We start from the raw sequence: 22,135 nt of genomic DNA, 5'->3' as shown, positions 1-22,135 counted from the left end.
CGGATTTTGTTTTAAATGGGGATGAGAAAATTCAGAAACACGTTTTCCACTTTAAAGGGTATGGATGCCCCACTTTTTATTTAATAGCCACTACTTTCTTTAAGCCATTATTCCCAGTTAGATCTCCATCACTTCTCCATTTAGTAGATGCTCCAATCTATTGCATGGGAGCAAAGCCATCATTTAAAGTAAATATTTCCTTCTGGGGCTGTCATTGTTCTGGGAAGCTGAGTAGAATTATAGTGGAAGAGTTGGCACTGAGTCCATTTCATGGTTTAATGGTCTTAATTGTTGTTATGGTTGGTGGGGATCTATTAGGCTCACTAAAAAATGTGTTTAATAGATCACCTACAGCCATCATAAACCCAAGGTGAAAACCGTAAAAGTGGGATGTTAGTAACACAAAACAATGAAAATTTAATTTAATGGTATTTTTTCTCTTTTTGCAGTGTGTGTCTTTGCAGCATGTTGTCAGTGTTTTATTTTTCCTGTTCTCTGCATTGATGGGTTGTTTTTTAATAGAATAATTTATGTTGCCCATTTATTCTCAGGTGCTCGATCCCGAGCAGAATCATAGTTTCACGGACCACTATTTAAATGTCCCCTTTGATCTGTCGCAAGTGCTTTTCATAGCTACTGCCAACACTACTGCTACCATCCCTCCTGCTTTACTTGACAGAATGGAACTCATCCAAGTGCCAGGTAAAATCCCAAAGTGATGCAGTTTTAAAAGCCAACGCTGTAAACTCAAAAATAAATTATCGCTCAAATATCAACTGTTTTAATCAAATCTGAATTTATGCATTATCAGGGAAGTACAGTAAGCCCAAACACCTGGATTTCTGAGCTCTGTTGTCAGAGAACTTATTTCCTGCATATCCAGAGCTAAGTTATCATTGGTTTTGCCTGCCTATTGGCCTGAGCTGCTTTGAACACTGGTGCAAAACACACCATACTGGAGGAACACAGCAGGTCAGGCAGCACCTGTGGAAGCAGCCTTCCTAACCCACTGGGTTCCTCCAGCACTTTGTATTTTTTCCTCAAGATTCCAGAATCTGCAGTTTTTAGTGTGTGTTTTATTTTAAACTGCGAAGATTGCTTGTGAATCCCAATATTTTAAACTCTATTTTATTTACATGGTCCATATCTAAATTGTACTTTATCTTTCCAATATGATGAAAACTGCACTGCAAATATGGTATATTAAATTAAAGAAATGTGTTTCAACTTTGGTGTTATCATGAAGGAGCATTTGGGGTAGGTGCAATGGGATGGATAGGGTTGAAAGGCAAGTGTTGCATCTCTTATTTGGTAGCTTGGCAAAATGAGTTTGTATAAGATGCGACTTTGCCTCAATGTTGGGTTAGAATGGTTGATTCAGAATACATTAATCTTATTTGTAATTTTCCACAATTGTATTTTAATTTCTTTTGTTATTACATAATTCAGTCCAATACCATAGTTAACCACAATAGCAATTTATTAAATGGCTAACTGCATTGTCGGATCAATTTCCATTCCATTTATTTAAGGTAACCCACAAATTAACATGACACAATGCATTATTTAAAGGAACATGAGCAAGTTGAGTGGAGAATTGCGAAATTCGGGGGAATTCCTTGATGTAACGAGATGCAAGAAGAGGATATGTATTTGCATATGTTGATATAATTGCATGCTTATCACAAGTTTTAATATTAATTCATTCTTCAAACATTAGGTTATATTCAGGAGGAGAAGATGGAAATTGCCCATAGGCATTTGATTCCGAAACAACTGGAGCTACATGGGTTAACACCCCAAGAGATTCAGGTTCAACTTGAAGCAACGGAAGGTCTCATCAGCAGGTCAGTAATTTTTAGGGCATGGAAACTGATCCACCCAGTCCATACCCACCATTGATCACCCATTCACACTAATTAGTTGCCGACTCACAGCGCCAGACTGCTTTGATCCTGACCTCGGGTGCTGTCCGTGTGGAGTTTGCACGTTCTCCCTGCGACACCATGCGTTTCCTCCATGGGGTCTGGTTTCCTCCCACGTCCCACAGACATACGAGTCTGTAGGTTAATTGGTCTCTGTAAATTGCCCCTAATGTGTAGGGAGTGGATGTTTTAGTGGGATAACATGGAAGTAGTGTGAATGTGAGCATCTTGGTCGGCATGGATGCGTTAGGCAAAGGACCTGTTTCTGTGCTGTATGACTCCCAAGGTTATGCATTTGCCAATGGGCAACTTGGATGCAGCGCTTTTCATTTTGATTTCTATTGAGATGCTGATAAATTTCTTTTCAACTGAAGGAATGAAGTAGTTACATCTGTTCAAACAGAGTACACCATTGGAAAAACAGGCCCACCAGTTAATAATGAATCGTGTAACTTAATGCTGATCGCATTAACTGTAGGTGATTTGTTCATTTATAATGAAGGTTTTTGAGTACCATGTTTTAAAACAAGTTAAACGTGTTAAAAAAAATCCTTTTATTCTTTTCAGATATACCAGGGAGGCAGGAGTGCGGTCTCTTGAGCGGAAAATAGGTGCCATTTGTCGGGCTGTGGCTGTTAAGGTGGCAGAGAGTCAACACAAGGTTACAGAATCTAAATGCGGACCGGCAAGTGAGAAAGGTGAGAAAACAAGGATTTTTTTTTAGTGGGGGGATGGGACAAAGGAAGGATATAGGTGGAGACAGGAAGATAGAGGGAGATCTGGGAAGGGGGAGGGGAAGAGAGGGACAGAGGAACTATCTAAAGTTGGAGAAGTCAATGTTCATACCACTGGGCTGCAAGCTGCCCAGGCGAAATATGAGGTGCTGTTCCTCCAATTTCCGGTGGGCCTCACTATGGCACTGGAGGAGGCCCATGACAGAAAGGTCAGACTGGGAATGGGAGGGGGAGTTGAAGTGCTCGGCCACTGGGAGATCAGATTGGCCAACGCGGACCGAGCGCAGGTGTTGAGCGAAGCGATCGCCGAGCCTGCGCTTGGTTTCGCCGATGTAAATAAGCTGACATCTAGAGCAGCGGATGCAATAGATGAGGTTGGAGGAGGTGCAGGTGAACCTCTGTCTCACCTGGAAAGACTGTTTGGGTCCTTGGATGGAGTTGAGGGGGGAGGTAAAGGGACAGGTGTTGCAGGGGAAAGTGCCCGGGGATGGAGTGGTTTGGGTAGGAAGGGACGAGTGGACCAGGAAGTTACGGAGGGAACGGTCTCTGTGGAACGCAGAGAGGGGAGGGGAAGATATGGCCAGTGGTGGGGTCCCGTTGTAGGTGACGGAAATGTTGGTGGATGATTTGTTGGATCCGCTGGCTGGTGGGGTGGAAGGTGAGAACGAGGGGGATTCTGTCCTTGTTACGAGTGGGGGGAGAATGAGCAAGAGCGGAGCTGCGGGATGTAGAAGAAACCCTAGTGAGAGCCTCATCTATAATGGAAGAGGGGAAGCCCCGTTTCCTGAAGAATGAGGACATCTCTGATGCCCTAGTGTGAAACACCTCATCCCGGGCGCAGATGCGGCGTAGACGGAGGAATTGGGAGTAGGGGATAGACTTTTTGCAGGAGACCGGGTGGGAAGAAGTGTAGTCCAGATAGCTGTGCGAGTCAGTGGGTTTATAGTAGATGTCAGTCACTAGTCTGTCTCCTGTGATGGAGATGGTGAGGTCCAAAAATGGGAGGGAGATGTCGGAGATAGTCCAGGTATATTTAAGGGCAGGATGGAAATTGGATGTGAAGTGTATGCAGTATATTATAGATTAAAGAACCGGTAAGTTACATTAATGGGATGATGGTTGCAAATTGAAGCCTCGTATAAATGTGGAAGTATGATAGATGGGAAATAATGGTTTGCTTTTTAAACAACAATGTGTGATTCAGTAAAAGATTTTGGTGTGTTTAAAAATGTGACATTGACTTCATGAGGCCCCTGGGAATGCTGTAATTAGTTTTGCTCATGTTATGGGAAGAACCCAGTGGTGGAGAAATGCAAGGGACGGTTGTAGGCCAGTTGGGTTAGTTTTTGAATGAAAGTCTTCTTAAGGGAAGAATGGAGCATATGATTGAGCACAGTTCTTTCGAACAGAAGGTTTGAGATCTCAAGATGTGGTTCTATATTTTGTGGAAGTGATCAACGACATCAAGGTTTTGAAATAGCGACTTTTAATGTCCAGATGGGTACAATTAAATGTGGTATTCTAGTGATATTCGTCTTCACAGCGTGTTTTTTAAATTTGACAGATGGAAATCTTTCTCATATCATTTAATTGATGACAACTTCAACATGTTTTGAACTGCTCTTACTGTACAAAAACAACAGGGTTGTCTTACTGAATTGAGTATAATTGAGATTTTAACAAAATATCAATCTGTTATTTCTGGTTGGCACCATAGCCTGAAAATCAAATTTTGTGTGAAGACTTGCTTTTTTTAAACACTTCTGCTTTTGCAATTTTTTTATTTCATGCTTGCAGTCTACATTTTGTTCCCATAAATGTTTTATATTATAAAATTGGTGTTTTAATTTGTGGCCTGGTTTCAACATGAACCGTCTGCTTGATGACATTGTGTTTCTGGATGTCAATAATCACATTTGGTCAATTACTTAATGAAATTAATGTGAGGAAAGAAAAACATCCAGGTATCAAAAATTGTTGGATCTTTGAAGTCATTAATTAGCTAAATAATATTAGAATATTCTGCGTTTTGGTTTGTTTTATTATTCTCACTAGTAGCAACATACAGTGCATTCAAAAAGTATTCAGACCCCTTCACTTCTTCCACATTTCATTACGTTAGTCTTATTTTAAAATGGTTTAAATTATTATTTTTTTAATCATCAATCTACACAATATCCCATAATAAAAAAGCAAAAACAGGTGTTTAGAAATTTTTGCAAAGTAATTAAAAAGAAATAACTGAAATATCACATTTACATAAGTATTCAGACCCTTTACTCAGTACTTTGTAGAGGCACCATTGGCAGCGATTACAACCTCAAGTCTTCTTAGGTATGACGTTACAAACTTGGCACACCTGTATTTGGGTAATTTTCCCCATTCTTCTCTGCAGATCCTCTCAAGCTCAGTCAGGTTGAATGGGGAATGTCGATGCACAGCTATTTTCAGGTCCCTCCAGAGATGTTCGATCGGGTTCAAGTCCGGGCTCTGGCTGAGCCACGCAAGGACATTCACAGACTTGTCACAAAGCCATTCCTGCGTTGTCTTGGTTGTGTGCTTAGGGTCATTGTCCTGTTGGAAGGTGAACCTCCGCCCCAGCCTGAGGTCCAGAACTCTCTGGAGCAGGTTTTCATCAAGGATTTCTCTGTACTTTGCTCCGTTCATCTTTCCCTCGATCCTGACTAGTCTCCCAGTTCCTGCTGCTGAAAAACATCCCCACAGCATGATGCTGTCACCACCATGCTTCACCGTAGGTATAGTATTGGCCAGGTGATGAGCGGTGCGTGGTTTCCTCCAGACGTGACGCTTGGCATTCGGGCCAAACAGTTCAATCTTGGTTTCATCAGACCAGAGAATCTTGTTTCTCATGGTCTGAGTGTCCTTTAGGTGCCTTTCGGCAAACTCCAAGCGGGTACCACTGGTGGACTCCAATCAAGTTGTAGAAATATCTCAAGGATAATGAATGGAAACAGGGTGATCCTAACTCAATTTTGTGTGTCATAGCAAAGGGTCTGAATACTTATGTAATTGTGATATTTCAGTTATTTCTTTTCGATTACTTTGCAAAAATTTCTTAACACCTGTTTTTGCTTCTTCATTCTGGGGTATTGTGTGTAGATTGATGATAAAAAAAACAGGATTTAATCAATTTTAAAATAAGGCTGTAACATAACAAAATGTGGAAAAATTGAAGGGGGTCTGAATACTTTCTGAATGCACTGTACAGTGGGAATCTACTATGAGTTATCCAGTCAAATCATAACATACATGAGTACAAGCAAGCTATGTATGAGCACAATAGGTAGTGTGAAGAGTCGAGTGTTATTGCAATGACCCGTACCAGAATGATGAACAGACCAGATAATAACCTGATACAGTGGCACTGGATCATCTGCCATTATATCGTACCGATATTGTAGCGGCACAGTGGGCAGAGACCCGGGTTTGATCCCAACTACAAATTCGGTTTTCTCCCACACTCCAAAGACGTGCTGGTTTGTAGGTTAATTGTTTTTTGTAGATTGTCCATAGTGTGCAGGATAGAACAAGTATATGGGGATTGCTGGTTGGCGTGGACTCAGTGGGCCAAAATGCCTTTTTCCACGCTGTATCTCTAAATAAATAACCAGAGTGCAGAATGTAGTGCTGCACTTATCAGCTTATCAACTCCAGAGAAAGTGCAGATTTATTTTTTAAAGTGCAAGGACCACTATGAAATAGGCTGGGAGATCAGGCAATAGTTAACAATATTTTAATGTGTGGTAGCCTTTAATGATTGTCACCAATATTTGAACAGTGGATGAACATTATGATTTGAAAATTTTACTTTCCATAATACGACTTGTTTTCTGACACTTTGTAATAAAAAATTTCACTTGGACAACTGTGCCCAGCTTTTAACATGTCTGTCATGCCGCTGCTCAAGATTTTAACCAAATGTCAAGTACAGAATCAGTATTAGCTTTCAATTAGGCTCTTGTATTGGAGATGAATCGTTACGCTTGTTTTCCAATACCATAAATCTAGTAACCTTCTATCCGATTGCTCAGAAATCCTAATTGTTTGGCATCTGTCTCAATGAGTAATGTTCCCTGTATTCCCTTAAACTTGACCAGTTCACTAAAAAAAAATTATACTGCTGTGAAATACCTTTTTCAAAATAAAAGTGAATTAAAACGATGTTAGGGCATTGAAGGGAATAATATCCAATAGTTGGATAAACCTCCAGACTGTTTGTGAGGATGCTGATTATTGGAGTTTTACAATATTGGCCTGGATTTTAGTTCTATTTGTAACTGCCAGCATTTCTCCAGGCAACTCCTACTTTGTGAGATTATTGCTGGATTTCTGCTCACTGCACTTCAGTGCTAGTTCTATGTACGATATAATGGTAGATGATCCTGTTTCTGTAAGAGCAGGTCTTCAGCCCAAGGATTTAGTTACAGAATTCAGGGAAGACATTTCAAATTTTGTTTGCATTTTAAATGGGTTTTTGAAAAGGGAGGACAACAGCTACTTTCAAAGAAAATTAAAATAATTACTATTTTGTTTCAATTTTACATTCATTTTTAGTATTTCAGGGTTTAGTATTTAGGAATAATTTTATAAAGCAAGTTGCAGCTGCCACCTTGATCCCTTGGGTGGCACTTCAATTAATAAATAATTACAATTACCCAACTTACTAAGTTGTGCCTAACATAAGTAACTGACCTTCATTCACAATTACTGGTTTTTAACATCCGAAACGGCTATAAAAATAATAAGGTAAGCAATAACCAAACTCATTTCAAGCAATTAAAAATGTCCTTCAGATTTAAAAAAAGATACAAACAAGCTGGAAACATTCTGTAGTTCAGAATCTGTGCAAAGAAAACAAGTTAATGTTTTACACTGAAGATTCTTCATCAGAATTGAATTTTTAAGTTTCATTTTTTCAGGGTAGGGAAATCTAAAACCAATGGGCATAGATTTAAGGTGAGAGGGAAAACATTTAAAGGGGACGAGAGCATGTTCAGTGCGGTGGGTAGACAGCGACATTTCTTCCATTGACTGCCCTTGGGTTGATGCCGCTACTCTTCCCCCCCCCCCCCCGCTTCCCGGCCCGGCCGGCACTGATGCCGCTGGACTCTGTGCGGCATGGGGAAGGCGCTGAGCCGGCCGGGGAAAGGAGGGGGGACAGGGAAGCCGAGGCAGCACCAGGCCCAAGCCGAGGCCTCCACCAATGCCCAGCCTCACTGCTGCTGCCACCTTTCCCCATGGCCCACATCAGGCTCGCGGTTACCCGGTCACGTCCAGGCCCAGGCCCTGGCTGCTTCCCCCGGCACCAGGCCTGGCTCTGCCGCCCCCAAGAGACAGGCGGCCGAGCCCTGCTCGTACCCGAGATCAATGGGCCCCAACTGCGCATGCATGTGTTTTTTAAACTTTAAAATATGAGTAACTTAAAAAATATAACACCAATTTCAATGAAACCTTCCATTAGCACCAAGTGGACGATGGTAAGGTGGGCCTAAAATTGGCGTGCTATTGTGTAACGTTTTGGCTGTAGTTCAGGAACGAACAAACAAACGAGAGTTTTAGTATATAGAAAGATATGGGCAAAATGCAGGCAAATTACAAAACATCAACATGCAATATTTGGAACAACTGAATATTAATTAGCACGCAACACATGTCTGACATTGCATTTTAACACTAGCATACATAAAAATATAGCAGATCATTCACTTTGGTAGTAAAAATAAAAAGTATTTTTAGTCTCAAAATAAGGGCGTCATTCAGAAGTGAGATGGGAAGTTTCTTCACGCAGAGGCTAGTGAATTATTGGAATTATTTACCCAAGAAGGCTGTGGAGATTCAGTTCCTGAATGTATTTGTCCAAGATCAATAGCCTTTTAAACACCATGGGGAATTGAGGAATATGGGATAGTAGTGTTCCCAAGGCAAAAGGTCGGCCATTAGAGGCACAAACATGCACATGGAGCTGAATATGAATAGGCCACTCTTGTTTCTATTTCTTGTGCTCTGAATGTAGTTATTGATTCTTCTAAATTTACACTGATAGTCCTTTCACCCGCACTAAGAGGCCTGATTGTGTTTTGGGTACTATTATATTACCTGACCCATGTTCAACCACATCAACTGCCCTCCACTCCATGACTTGCACAGGCACACGAACAGACACTGACATAGAGACCCAGGATTGGTTTAAGTGTTCAAGTGAGCTTCTTGGGTTACATATACCGTGCTGGTAAATGGGATTAGTATGGATGGGCCGACAAACTTGTTTTTGCACGGTAAAATAAGGATGGTGCAAAATAATGATCACGAAACATAACTGATTGGCAACCCGCCATCCAGCTGCACCAAGAACTGCAAGATAATTGTATCCCTCAGCTGCAACTTAGCAAAATCATTAAACATCAAAATTTGCTTGCCGAGTCCACCTATTTGAGAAATATTTTGAGTTTTATAAGGATTAGCTTAATCTAATCATATGTTAGATAGATGCTTCAAAGATCACCTGAGAAAAACAATTAGTTTATTTTTAACTTGTATGCAGGTGTAAGAGACGTTTATAGTTTATAGTTGCCATCCTCTAAAGGGATATGAACTAAAAAGCAATAGTTTAAGCAAACATGGAAACTTGGAGCACTACACAAAGTTTAAGAGTCCAAATTACAAAAAAGTTAGAAAAGAAATACAATAATGCCAAAACTGAGTTGTTGTTATTATCAGGAAAGACCTGATAATAGGCCTGTGAAATTTTGGGGGGAGAAAAACAGATCCCAGGGCTCTACCGAGTAAAAGATTCTTAAAAAAAAAAAGGGGTTCAATCGGAGAAAAGAACAATGTTTCCATTTGTGTGGGTGTCCTAAACTAGGTCATAATTCTGAGAGTGTAACATTCATAAATTCAAAGGATTTGAGGTAAATGTTCCTTTCCTAGGAAGGATGATATGAGATACTCAAATAATGTTTATTGTAATCCAGACACCTGGGCTAATGATACAGACATGGTTTTGAATCCCGTCATGGCAGATGGAGAGTTCAATGTTAGCTAATTAAATCTAACAGTAAGTTAATTGTTGTATATGAAACGATGATTTATTATTTGAAATCCCATCTTATTTACTCATGTCCTTTGGGAAGGAAAATCTGCAGTTGTTACATGGCATCCCAGGATGGAATTCCACACCCATAGCAGAGTAGTGGGTTTCTGCAATGCCCCATCAAACCGCACAGTTCAGGGGAATGTACCGTGGGCTGAAAGAAATTTCTCAGTTTCAGTCAATTATCATAGTAAACTGCACAAGAAAAGAAAATCAGTTTCAGTTAGAATTTGTTGGCATTTCTTTTGGATTTTATCAGATCTGTCAAAATGCAATTATGTATTGTCATATTGGCAAACCCAATAATTTTTTTTCATAAAGAACAGTGAAATAAAAGATCACTTGGGTTGACAACTTTTATTGTTTATATTTGATTGAAAGCAAAATGTTGACAAAGATCCAAATAATACTGTAGATCGTAAGTAGCCAGTTGAAATTCTAGACTCGAGATTTAAATTTGTAGCATAGCAGTTCGGTATCAATATGGCAGTGTATTTAAATTGGTTTAAAATCAGAGACACAGATTTTAAAAGGGTCTTTTTAAAAAATCAGCCCTGGTAAATGTATCAATCTTCAGCAATCTTCAGCAAACTATTGGCAATGCCTTATTTACTAAACTTTCACTAAAATGTTCAGATGTTCCAAACTTAATTCTTAACCTTTCAATCCTCCCTGAATTTTTTTTGCTATTTGATATATACCCACTTCTGTGTACTAGAAAATACCTTTATGATTCAACTAATGTTTTTTTCCCCTTATTTTTAAAGATAAAGAGAGTGTCCCTGAGGAAACCAAAGAATCCATTGATGATGTAACTGATCTTGCATTGCCACCTGAGATGCCCATTGTGATTGATAGACATGCATTGAAAGACATTCTGGGACCACCCATTTATGAAATGGAGGTAGGATGGAATTTGTCATTTTATTTTAGCATGCTCAAACAATTTCTCTATTTCAATTACCTGAAAAAGTCAACAGAATATTTGTGATAACCAATGAACTGGTGGGTGCATGATACTTATGTTTGTTTTGCAGTATTTATCCATTTTTATGTCAACCAAATGCAGATATTGGTTAAAAAAAGCTTAAATATATTTAGATTTTAAATAAACCTTTTAACCTGAAGCATAATGGTGCATGCAGACACAATGCTACAGTCAAAATAGCTCTGAGAAATTGCCACATTTGACAGGGGGAATATAGATCTGCATTTCCAATGATGCCATTCTGGTTTTAAATCTGGTGCCTTGGGATCATCGGCACTTGTTTAATCCACTCGGATAAATCTTGGTAATGTAATTAGATAAGCAAAGACATCAGAACTTGGAAATTATAAATTGATGAGTATTTTTCAATAGATTTACATTTTTTACTTTACCATTTGAAAATCAATTTCATTGTTGTTACAGAGCCAGTTGATCAAAATCTCTCCTAGGCAGCCTTGTGATATTTATGTATGGGTGTCCTAAAAAACCTCATGAATGTTAATTGGGGAGTAGTGAATAGCAGTGTCCTGACTTCAGGTTGAGGGGTTGGCCATGTTGGAATTAGTGTAGAAGGCCCCCTTCTGGAATCACAATGGTAGATTTCAGATTCATCTGAAATGGTGGAACTGTAAGTTTCTTTTAAATTGGTGCAAAGTGAGGGCCAGCTACCCTTTCAGATTATAATCAGAAACATTTAGTAAACATACTGCTGTGCTCTTAACTATCATGTTCTCCCCCCTCCACATTATGCAATAAGCTTTATTATTTTTATGATGGTTTTAGCTGGTGGTTAAACCAATTAGAAATGATGCATTAAAGCAGAGGGAACAGCTACTAATTTGGAGTTATTCTTGAATAGCTGGAGGCAAGTGATCTGTAGAGCAGTACGGAACAGGCATCTCATCTGCCTGTAAATAAATTTGCCTATTTAAAAGCTGCTTGAACATCACTATCATATCTGCATCCACCCCCTGTGACAATGTGTTCCAGATTAGGTAAACTATACCATCCATTCAACCATATATTTGATGATTTTCTCTATTTTTAATTATCCATGTCTAAGTTTCCTCTGGGTGCTCCAATTTCCTCTTGCATTCCAAGGATGTGTGTGTCACGGTTAATTGTCCTCTAAATTGCTCCTAATGTGTGGGGAGTGAATGAGAAAGTGGGATAACATTGAACTAACAAGAATCGATGGTCAGTGTGGACTGAGTGGGCTACTGTATCTTTCAATTTGATCAGAGAGCAGGAAACCAGGTGTAGATTCAGAGAACAAGGCTGGAGGAATAACACTTCATGAAACCCAATTGTTGTTCCTAATAATTTCTCTCCAGAAATGTTCCTTTGTCCTCGTGTTCATCATTGTTTTATCATTTAGTATCTTCTGCCTTTCATCCTGGTATGAACAACTTTCCCTTTGATTCTTTGTCATTTTTCTTCATACTCGCATCCTCAGGTTTTTTTTCAATGACTGAAACAGTAAAAACCTGGCTGGTCAGGCAGCGTCTGTGGGAAGAGAGAGTTAGTGTTTTGGTCTTGACATTCAGGACAGATATTGTGGGTATACTGAATGAGTTTTGACTTGATGACCAATTCACAGCAGAATTACCAACTGTTTTCTCAATTCCTACCCAAATGTAGCATTCTTACCATAACTTGAACTGTACAGATAGGGTAATAGACCCAAGACTTCTAACTTGCATAGTGCATAACTACAGATAAGGCAGTATATCTAACACTATAAAAGCATTAGTTTCCTGATATGTTTCTTTTGCTACACAGGTATCTCAGCGGCTGAGCCAACCCGGGGTAGCAATAGGCTTGGCTTGGACACCATTGGGTGGTGAGATTATGTTTGTGGAAGCGAGTCGAATGGAAGGAGAGGGACAGCTTACTTTAACAGGGCAGTTAGGAGATGTTATGAAGGAATCGGCTCATCTCGCAATAAGTTGGTTACGCAGCAATGCTAAAAAATACCATTTAACAAACGGTATGTTAATAAATTCTCTACTGAGAACAGCTGTATATATCATTTCAGCAACTGTATTGATCTTCAGTTTTATAAGATGCACTGTAAATCATTAAAATACACCAATTAGCTTTTGATTGTTGAGTAGTAACATTTGCCATTCAAACCTAGCAGCAGACAGGTAAAAATCAAAATTTGGTGTTTCTGGTAACAAATCCCCATTAGCCTGGAAGAATGGTCGTTACGTATTTTTAAAGTTAAAGGTTTTTTTTTTATTGTGCCAGAAGAGATACAGATTTTTGTTCATTCCTTTGCCTTCACTTCCACAACTGCAGTCCATTTGCACTTTGATCCCATAGCAAGTGTGTTTAGTCTTGTCCAATCCTCCCAATTAATTATCTCATCAGCAACATCTCTTCCCCGTTCCCTATACCCCATCTAACCACGTCTTCATTCTCCTGATTTGCTCCTCTATTCCAACTTTTACATCCAACCCATTTCTTTCAACCCTACTACCTTACAATCAATAGACAATAGGTGCAGGAGGAGGCCATTCGGCCCTTCGAGCCAGCACCGCCATTCAATGTGATCATGGCTGATCATTCTCAATCAGTACCCCGTTCCTGCTTTCTCCCCATACCCCGACTCCACTATCCTTAAGAGCTCTATCTAGCTCTCTCTTGAATGCATTGAGAATTGGCCTCCACTGCCTTCTGAGGCAGAGAATTCCACAGATTCACAACTTTGACTGAAAAAGTTTTTCCTCATCTCAGTTCTAAATGGCCTACCCCTTATTCTTAAACTGTGGCCCCTTGTTCTGGACTCCCCCAACATTGGGAACATGTTTCCTGCCTCTAACGTGTCCAACCCCTTAATAATCTTATACGTTTCGATAAGATCTCCTCTCATCCTTCTAAATTCCAGTGTATATAAGCCTAGTCGCTCCAGTCTTTCAACATATGATAGTCTCGCCATTCCAGGAATTAACCTAGTCTCCTCTGTACTTCACCACCCGCACCCCAATCCCCTGAGCACTGACAACCTCTGAACACAACCCTTCCTGCCAACTAAATCAACGTTAGTTCTCCACCAAAGCCTCCAAGTTCCCAAAAGAAAGCATCACGCTGCTACAGAAATGGTTGAGTGACTGCATCTGGACCAGAAGGTTTTGTGCTGACAGACCTTGTAGATCTGTTCAGCTGTTGAAGTGAAATTTGTCACCAAACTACTATTGTAACTAAATAGCTGTATAACAACTATGATTTCTTACTGTGCACAAGTGTAGTTTTAGAAAAAGTACATTTGATTTTATGGGAACAATGTCTCAATCGAGACAGTAACAACCTTCTCTGTATCTACATTTAGCTGCTGGAAGCTTTGACCTCCTTGACAACACAGATATACATCTGCACTTTCCAGCTGGAGCCGTCACAAAAGATGGACCATCTGCTGGAGTTACTATAGCAACCTGCCTTGCCTCTCTGTTCAGTGGCCATTTAGTACGTTCTGATGTTGCTATGACAGGCGAAATAACGCTCCGAGGCCTTGTTCTCCCAGTAAGTATGAGGGGTTCTGGAGTAACTCAGTTAATTTTCATTAGTGGTATCAGTACTCAATGACCAGGGCTTTAAGAATTTGAAAATGATGGGAAATATGTAAAAGTATGTTTGCTTTCTTTAAGGAGGAAAATTATTATTCAGTTAAATCTATATGGTGGATTAAAAGTTTATTTTGTCAGTTTGATCTTTTGAGGAATTGGATTTTCTTGTAAATAATCCCACTGAAAATTTTTAATTTCTGGTTTATAATAGGTGGGTGGAATAAAGGATAAAGTTTTAGCTGCACATAGAGCTGGTCTGAAGAGAGTCATACTACCAAAGAGAAATGAGAAGGACCTAGAGGAGATTCCTGCCAACATGAGAGAAGATCTGGATTTTGTGACTGCTTTTTGCTTAGATGAAGTGCTAAATGCTGCATTTGAAGGAGGATTCCCAGCTGAGTCGCAGCGTGGTATTTTAGATAGTAAACTCTAACATCACTGCCACTTAAAATAGCTTCTGTTGATGGTTTAACATTAATCCAACTGATATTTTATGAAATTTATACTATCCTACAATGGTAGTTTTCCTCCCTTATAGATCCCAGTCAAAGGAAGGTGCGGTGTAACGGCCAAACACTTACCTTGAGCAGGGGAAGAAAAAAAAAGGTTGGTTTCAAGCACATGCACATTATTCTGGTGGTTACCTAGGACTTGTGGTCTAGAGATAAATAGTATAAAATGGATGAAGATAAATTGTGCATTATAATTTTGGGACAATTAGGGTTTAATCAGTATTCTTGTTACATTGTGACATGTCTGATGCAATGGAAATGGTACAATTAAGATATTGAGTCGTGTTCAGTTAGATTGATGTTTCCAGAAAATGTAGTATTGAATCAGCAGATAAATACTAAGCTAATTTATGCACTGTTGATCGCTATAATGTTTATATAAAATCTTATCCTTGCGTTGTTTCTCTTGTAACATTTTTTGCACCTTTAACCATCATTTCAATCTATTTCACTTCAGATTAATTTAAATTCCTGAACTCAGCTAACTATTCAACCTCACTTTTAAGGAATTGAGAGATTACATTTGCAGTGACTGACAAAATGAACCATATCAGAATTGTATGATAATTACAAAGCTAAATGTGTGGAAATATGTTACCCTCCATAAAAACATAAAAATTATACATCTGACAGGACTCCCCTCCAACGTTCCAGAGAAAACAATCCAAGTTTGTCCAACATCTCACGGGTAATACCCTCGTAATATAAGCAGCATTCTAGCAAATCTATTCTACAACTTTATCACATTTGAAGGTCTCAACAAAGATCCCTGCGGAATTCCACTGGTCACAGTGCTCCAGCCAGAATAACACCCTTCCACCACCACCCTGTCTACGAATAAACCGGGTCTGAATCCAAACAATTGTTACTGTGGATCCCATGCATAATCTTCTGGCACAGCCTTCCATGAGATACATTATTAAATGTCTTAACATCCACAGGCCTACTCTCATCGATCACCTCCTCAAACAACTCGAATACGCAAGACATGACCTCCTGTAGACAGCCACGTTGACTACCCCTAATTAGCCCATATTCATCTAAATGCAAGTAAATCCTATTCCTAAGAATCCAATCCAATAGCTTCCCCACCACTGATACGAGGCTCACCAGTCTATGATTTCCTGGATTAACTCTACATTCCATTTTAAACAAAAAACATTAGTTGCTATCCAGTCCTCCAGGACCTCGCCTGTGGTTCGGGTGGATGCAAACATCTTTGTCCAGGACCTCACCTGTGGTTTAGTTGGATGCAAACATCTTTGTCAAGGCACCTACAATCTCCAGGTTTCTTTCATTAACCTGGAATGGGTCCCACCAGGCCTTAGGGATATATCCACCTCAATTCTCCTCTTGATCACTAGCTACAATGGCAATTAGTCTTCCCCAAACTGATCTCACTGTCCTCCTTGGTGAATGCAGATACAAACTACTCGTTTAGTACCCCAACTACATCCTCTGATTCAAAGCATAATTCCCCCCCTTATTCTCCAGTTGTCCCACCTTCTCTCTGGTTACTCAGTGTTTAATATACACTAGACGGGTGTGCATCCGTTGGGTGCAAATCTCTGCTGCGGGCGCAGCTGAGGGAGGGGGGGTGAGGGATAAGGGGGGTTGAGGAGGGATGGTGAGGGGAGGAGGGTGCTGGACCAATGCAGGAGAGGTTTGAGCCCAAAGGGTCCGGGTAGTGTCCCCCGGGGTCATGGGTGGGCGAGGAGGGGACAAGGGAAGGGGAGAGGGAGCCACTCACCTCTGCCCCGTGTGGCCAGTGCTGCGGGCAGAGCGAGCTGTGGAACCGAAACGTCTCCTGCAGCGGTCGGCACTGAACGGCGGCGACGGCCATCTCGTTGGACCCTCTGCCGCCGCGCTGCACCACGGGAGGAAGGTCGGGCGCGGGGCACGCCGGGACGGGCACCGGTCCTCCTGGGGAGGGGGAGCGCATTTATTAAAGTTTATTAGGTAAATTGTTTTTAAAAAGTAACAAAAGTGGATTTATTCAGACCGTGGGGGAATGGTGAGTAAGGTGGGCCTAAAATTGTTGCGCTATCGTGTACCGTATTTTTTCCGGATGAAAACCGTACAAACATACAGCACGAACAAACATACAGGAAGTGGGGACATACAAAATGAGAGTTTTAGTAACATAATAATAGATATAAAGAATTTTGGATAGCCTTTAAATGGACTATCCACATACTGTTTCTGGAAACCCTGCTTCAAGAGATGTCCATCTTAACATCACCAGGAGTTCAGCCGACAAACAGCATGCAATTCCCATACTGAGAAACACCCCGCATGAACATGCTTATAGAACATGCATCTCTGCAAAAAAACAAGCAACCCTGTCTACCTCTGCAGTACACTAGTAAACAGTTGGGAGCTCAGATGAGGAATCAATTCCCTCAAATGCTGTTTTGCAAATTCCTGCAAATGACATATCAGATAAGTAATCTTTGCTCCATTTAAATGAGGTCAATATTTCTGTATATACTGATGAATAGCATCTCACTTAAAACACTAAACTGCACAAAAAACACTTTCCTTGGAGATCCTTCACTATTATTAGTGGTCAAAAGACTTACCATTTTTGCTGGCTGCTCAACATCAATGGTAAATATTTACTCCATGGCTTGGAGTAATGGATGTCACAATGTACTTATGAGATCAACATGCAAGAGTTATGGAGATGCACTGAAGTCCACACACCTTCAGTAATGAAAGCACCTTCATTGAACTCGAGCTTCAGAATAAGCCACTGAAACAAATAATCAAGATACACAATGGTAAACTGCAGATGAAACCTTAACTAAATGACCATATTCATACTGCTATTCTGATGAAGGAATCATAGCCAAACAGCATTTGATGTGTGGCTTTCATCTCTGCCAAGAGTTTCATTGCACTATTATCTTGGTACGGTTCTCATAGAAGGTTTTTCCCACCTATCCCCGCCCCCCCTCCAACTTCACACAATGTCATGGAAACCTTGAAGAGCACAAACAAGGTAGAGAATTCCAAGTTTATATCAGAGATCATTGTCATTCATCCCCCATATTAAACACGAGGGATGGCTTCAGTTGTACTTATTTTGCATTCATGCCGCACCATCGTAAAGCAATCCCTTGTTTAAGGAACATCCCTCAGCAGCTAAGAACTACCATTGACCCAAAATGCATACCATTCTCTTACTAAGTGGGAAAGTGAAGCATCACTGGATGTGCAGAAAGGCCAAGCAGCTGCGTCAGCACTGCAACATCTCTGCAATTTGAAAAAGTTGTCCTAAATGAAAACAAAAGTTATTTGTGTGTTAAAAATTACAATATAAAGTGAAGTCAAAGAATGTATCGACTTTAACCCAGTGTTTGTTTTTCACCTTAATCACCATAATGCGGCAGTGAAGAAAGCCAATGGAATGTTGGCCTTCGTAACAAGAGGAGTTGAGTATAGGAGCAAAGAGGTCCTTCTACAGTTGTACCGGGCCCTGGTGAGACCGCACCTGGAGTACTGTGTGCAGTTTTGGTCTCCAAATTTGAGGAAGGATATTCTTGCTATGGAGGGCGTGCAGCGTAGGTTCACTAGGTTAATTCCCGGAATGGCGGGACTGTCGTATGTTGAAAGGCTGGAGCGATTGGGCTTGTATACACTGGAATTTAGAAGGATGAGGGGGGATCTTATTGAAACATATAAGATAATTAGGGGATTGGACACATTAGAGGCAGGAAACATGTTCCCAATGTTGGGGGAGTCCAGAACAAGGGGCCACAGTTTAAGAATAAGGGGTAGGCCATTTAGAACGGAGATGAGGAAGAACTTTTTCAGTCAGAGAGTGGTGAAGGTGTGGAATTCTCTGCCTCAGAAGGCAGTGGAGGCCAGTTCGTTGGATGCTTTCAAGAGAGAGCTGGATAGAGCTCTTAAGGATAGCGGAGTGAGGGGGTATGGGGAGAAGGCAGGAACGGGGTACTGATTGAGAGTGATCAGCCATGATCACATTGAATTACGGTGCTGGCTCGAAGGGCTGAATAGCCTACTCCTGCACCTATTGTCTATTGTCTATTATTCGGGAGTGAAAGTCTAGTACTAAATTTGTGGTTGCATTCTGGCTGCTGCTGGAAGACTTCTTCATTTTGCTTCAAATCAGCACATATCCCAAGTGACCCTGCAGAAACTCTTGGATTCACCACTGTCCTGCCATTCGAGTCATATTGGGGGCTCGGATGAACGGATTGCCTTGAAGCATTAACAGGAAAATTACTGCTGTATGTGCATACACATATGTTTCTGATGGGGGAGGGAGGAGGAAAGCAACACGTGATAGATCTACTTTTGATGAATTGCAAAGGGATAAACTACCCAATGAAAATGTTGAAGAATGCAACTGGCAGGTTGAGATGGATGACACTTTGGAAAGGGGGTCAGTTTCACCAATGGTCTCTATTTCTCAAATTAGGTAAATGTAGGCAAGTCATTGAGTGACCTGTGTTGGGTAGATTGTAGACAAAGGGCAAAAATGTGCACATCTTTGGCCAAGTTAGTATGAAAAGGTCTGTAGAGTAAACTGGCAGTGGCCATGCCAGTAAGCTGTGCAATTTGACATATCTAGCAAGCTCCTGGAATTTATTCCAATGTTGATTCTTGCTCCTAACGAGCCTCAAGCTCCTGGCATGTGTCTAAATCATGAGCATTTCTACATACCTTGGCACACTCCATCTCTTCTCCATACAACTTTCATAATAGTGTTGTGATCTGCCTGCCATGGAAAGTGCATCTTTAAAAGCTGACATCATTGTGATTTGTTGAACAGCAAAGAGGCAGTAGCTGTGCTGAATTGAATGTGGTCCCACTTCTTTCTGGTTAGAAAAGATGCCACACTGTACCTCATTTGTTATTGACCATTTCCAAAAAAATTGATAGTACACCTACACCTTATTTTGCACAGGAGTGTGTTTCATCTTTCACAATTCAGGTGAAATTGAAAAATTTCTCCCCCCCCCCCCCCCCCATATATTCTAAAAAGAAACTGTCCCAGGTACCTTTGCATTTCAGTGCAAAACCTTGCTACAAAAACCCACACAAAATTAAAAGTAATGTTAGACTGGTGGCAGCTATATTTTTTTTAAATGAGTGGGGAATGACATCAAATCCATAGACACAGAGTGATTCCATTCTGCAACAAGTTCGCTTTTGAACAGCTGAGTGTTCAATTTTTCTCTTTACTCTCTGTGCAAAAAGCTCAAGGCCCAAATAACCCAAGAACCCAAACAAATTCCTGGCATTTTTAAAAGTTAGGCACCATTCTCCCAATTGCTAGAAGAAGCTGACCATTTAAAAACAGGTGAGAATCAACTTTTATTGGAGTTTAAAATGCAAATAAGCATAAACACACAATAAATCAAGTTTCAGGCAGAACAGTATTAAAAAGATTTAACCGTAACTCTTACACAGCATTTACTGTACAATAGCATGGTTAAAGTGAATGGGCCACCAATATTAAAGATAAACTTAGTGTGTGTAAGACAAGTGGTTTTAGATAAAAATGTGGCTTGCAAATAATGTTTGCAGGAGAGAGCAAGTTCACCAGTAACGTCAAGAGGCAGTACATTGCACAATAGGTGGCTCAATTTCCATAAACCTTGGAATAAAATTAAGGATTTGTATGACTGAATTACTATTGAGCTAGCGGCAAGATACTTCACTCATTTTGGGGGAAGGTTTCTTCCACAAGTGAAAATTAGTAAAAATTCTACTATTGAAGTAGAATTGCAGCCAAACTCAACTAGTTCATTGTATTCTAATCTGGAAGAAATGCACTGAGCAAGTTTAATTACAAAGTTACAACCGCTTAATTGAAGATAAGCTGCCATTTAGGATCTGATAGCAATATTTATTCTTCTTGCATTGTATTATTAAGAAGTTCTGGATCAATATTTAGTGTTTTCACAAATGATTCAAAAAGGTTCACATGAAACTAACAATGCAATAGATGCCAATCATATCAAAACAAAGCTTGCTATACAAGTGTATTAATCCATTCCCACTGTACTTTGATATTTAAAATTCAGAGGACATTGGTTGTAGCATCTTTAAAGATAGAACAAATATAAAATTTCAATAGTTACGGAATTTAGCCAGGTGCAGTGTATTTAAACTAATCCAGTTACTCCAAGTAGACCAGACGCTGCAGACTTCAACTGCAGAGTTCCATTTTTATTAATTTAGTTTTAAACATTAAATACTGTTAACAATGTGTATCATGCAGTTTTGGCAATGCAACTCTGTCTAAATAATTGAAATTGGGCGAAGGTTGCCTTGCTTAAAACAAAATGTTTGGGGGGAAAAAACAAATTCCTGTCTTTATACTTACACAAACTGGTTTAATGATCTAAACAAACAGCTCTTAATTGCATAAAAGCAGTTAAATGTATACTAATTGGGTATTATAGCAACTCATACTATATTACCTTGTGGTGTAATACTGTCAGAGAGGTAAAACATCATCAGCGTTAATGACTGGATCATGTTTAGTTATGGTCAGACTTCTGGATAATATCTATGACAAGCATATTTAAAGAAAAATGAGAATTTATGTATAATTTCACTAAATGCATTGGACATGGGAAGGGAGGAGAAAGAAGTTACGTTACAAAAATGCAGACATTTGATTTCTTTTTTAAGTTGCCCGAGTACTTAAACTCTGCTTTTTGCATGGGCTGGGGAAAGAGAAATTTAAAGAGTCAAAAAAATTAGGGCACAGATCTTGTACATTGTGTACCTGAATAATTCTGATTGGAAGCCATTTGAAAGAACACTAATTCAATCAAAAGAGAATCTGAAAAGCTCTGCACATAATTATGACCACAACTGAACCTTGACTTACAGTAAAATGACAGTGTTTGTTGAAACATTCAGGGAAGCAGCTGCATGTCATTAAAACATGATCACAAAATTAAATCAAACAGGACCAAATGAAAGTATTAATTTACACAGTATAAAATTAAAAAGTGTGCAACTTTTTGCATTTCAGCAAAACACTAAACTACAGAAAACTTAGGTAGAGTAGACGGGCTTGGCAATTCTTAAATCAGTTATTCACATGTAACTACAAATAAAATGTTTTAAAGCAGGCTTGTCTAAACTAATAGTCTTCTCTTCCAAAGAGGGAAAGGGTACTGAAGTTTACATTCATGCAATAACACCAGCTTACTTTCACCACAGCAAAAAGGATGTCCGAACCTTTTATTCCATTTTACCACGATTAGTAATTTCCCCCCCTCCCCCTGCCCCCTCCCCCACACACAC

At 40.0% G+C, this 22,135-nt stretch overlaps 2 protein-coding genes across 7 annotated transcripts in view; one reads left to right on the top strand and one right to left on the bottom strand.

Annotated features, from left to right (window-relative positions):
- lonp2 (lon peptidase 2, peroxisomal) overlaps positions 1-15,234 on the top strand; it is a 37,168-nt gene extending 21,934 nt beyond the window's left edge. The window contains exons 9-15 of the mRNA XM_078400419.1: positions 552-702; positions 1,721-1,847; positions 2,493-2,623; positions 10,538-10,674; positions 12,541-12,748; positions 14,093-14,283; positions 14,539-15,234. Coding sequence (XP_078256545.1) covers positions 552-702; positions 1,721-1,847; positions 2,493-2,623; positions 10,538-10,674; positions 12,541-12,748; positions 14,093-14,283; positions 14,539-14,760 — 1,167 coding nt within the window. The 3' untranslated portion in view covers positions 14,761-15,234. The remainder of the gene's footprint in view (positions 1-551; positions 703-1,720; positions 1,848-2,492; positions 2,624-10,537; positions 10,675-12,540; positions 12,749-14,092; positions 14,284-14,538) is intronic.
- The window catches only part of siah1 (siah E3 ubiquitin protein ligase 1), a 29,625-nt gene continuing 17,632 nt past the window's right edge, over positions 10,143-22,135 (bottom strand). For 3 of the 6 annotated variants that reach the window (XR_013547367.1, XR_013547364.1, XR_013547366.1), the window contains 5 exons: positions 21,298-21,386; positions 19,532-19,686; positions 18,018-18,118; positions 17,422-17,594; positions 10,143-12,264 (listed from right to left, as the gene is read on the bottom strand). The gene's annotated coding sequence lies outside the window, so the exon portion shown is untranslated. Of the gene's footprint in view, positions 12,265-17,421; positions 17,595-18,017; positions 18,119-19,531; positions 19,687-21,297; positions 22,076-22,135 lie in introns of those variants that run through there. The other 3 variants (XR_013547369.1, XR_013547368.1, XR_013547365.1) reach the window with 3 other exon arrangements.

The sequence above is a fragment of the Rhinoraja longicauda genome, chromosome 6 (genome assembly GCF_053455715.1).
Source record: "Rhinoraja longicauda isolate Sanriku21f chromosome 6, sRhiLon1.1, whole genome shotgun sequence".
Taxonomy (NCBI): Eukaryota; Metazoa; Chordata; class Chondrichthyes; order Rajiformes; family Arhynchobatidae; genus Rhinoraja; species Rhinoraja longicauda.
The sequence above is the reverse complement of the archived record's forward strand: the minus strand, read 5'-3'. Positions and strand labels throughout refer to the sequence as shown.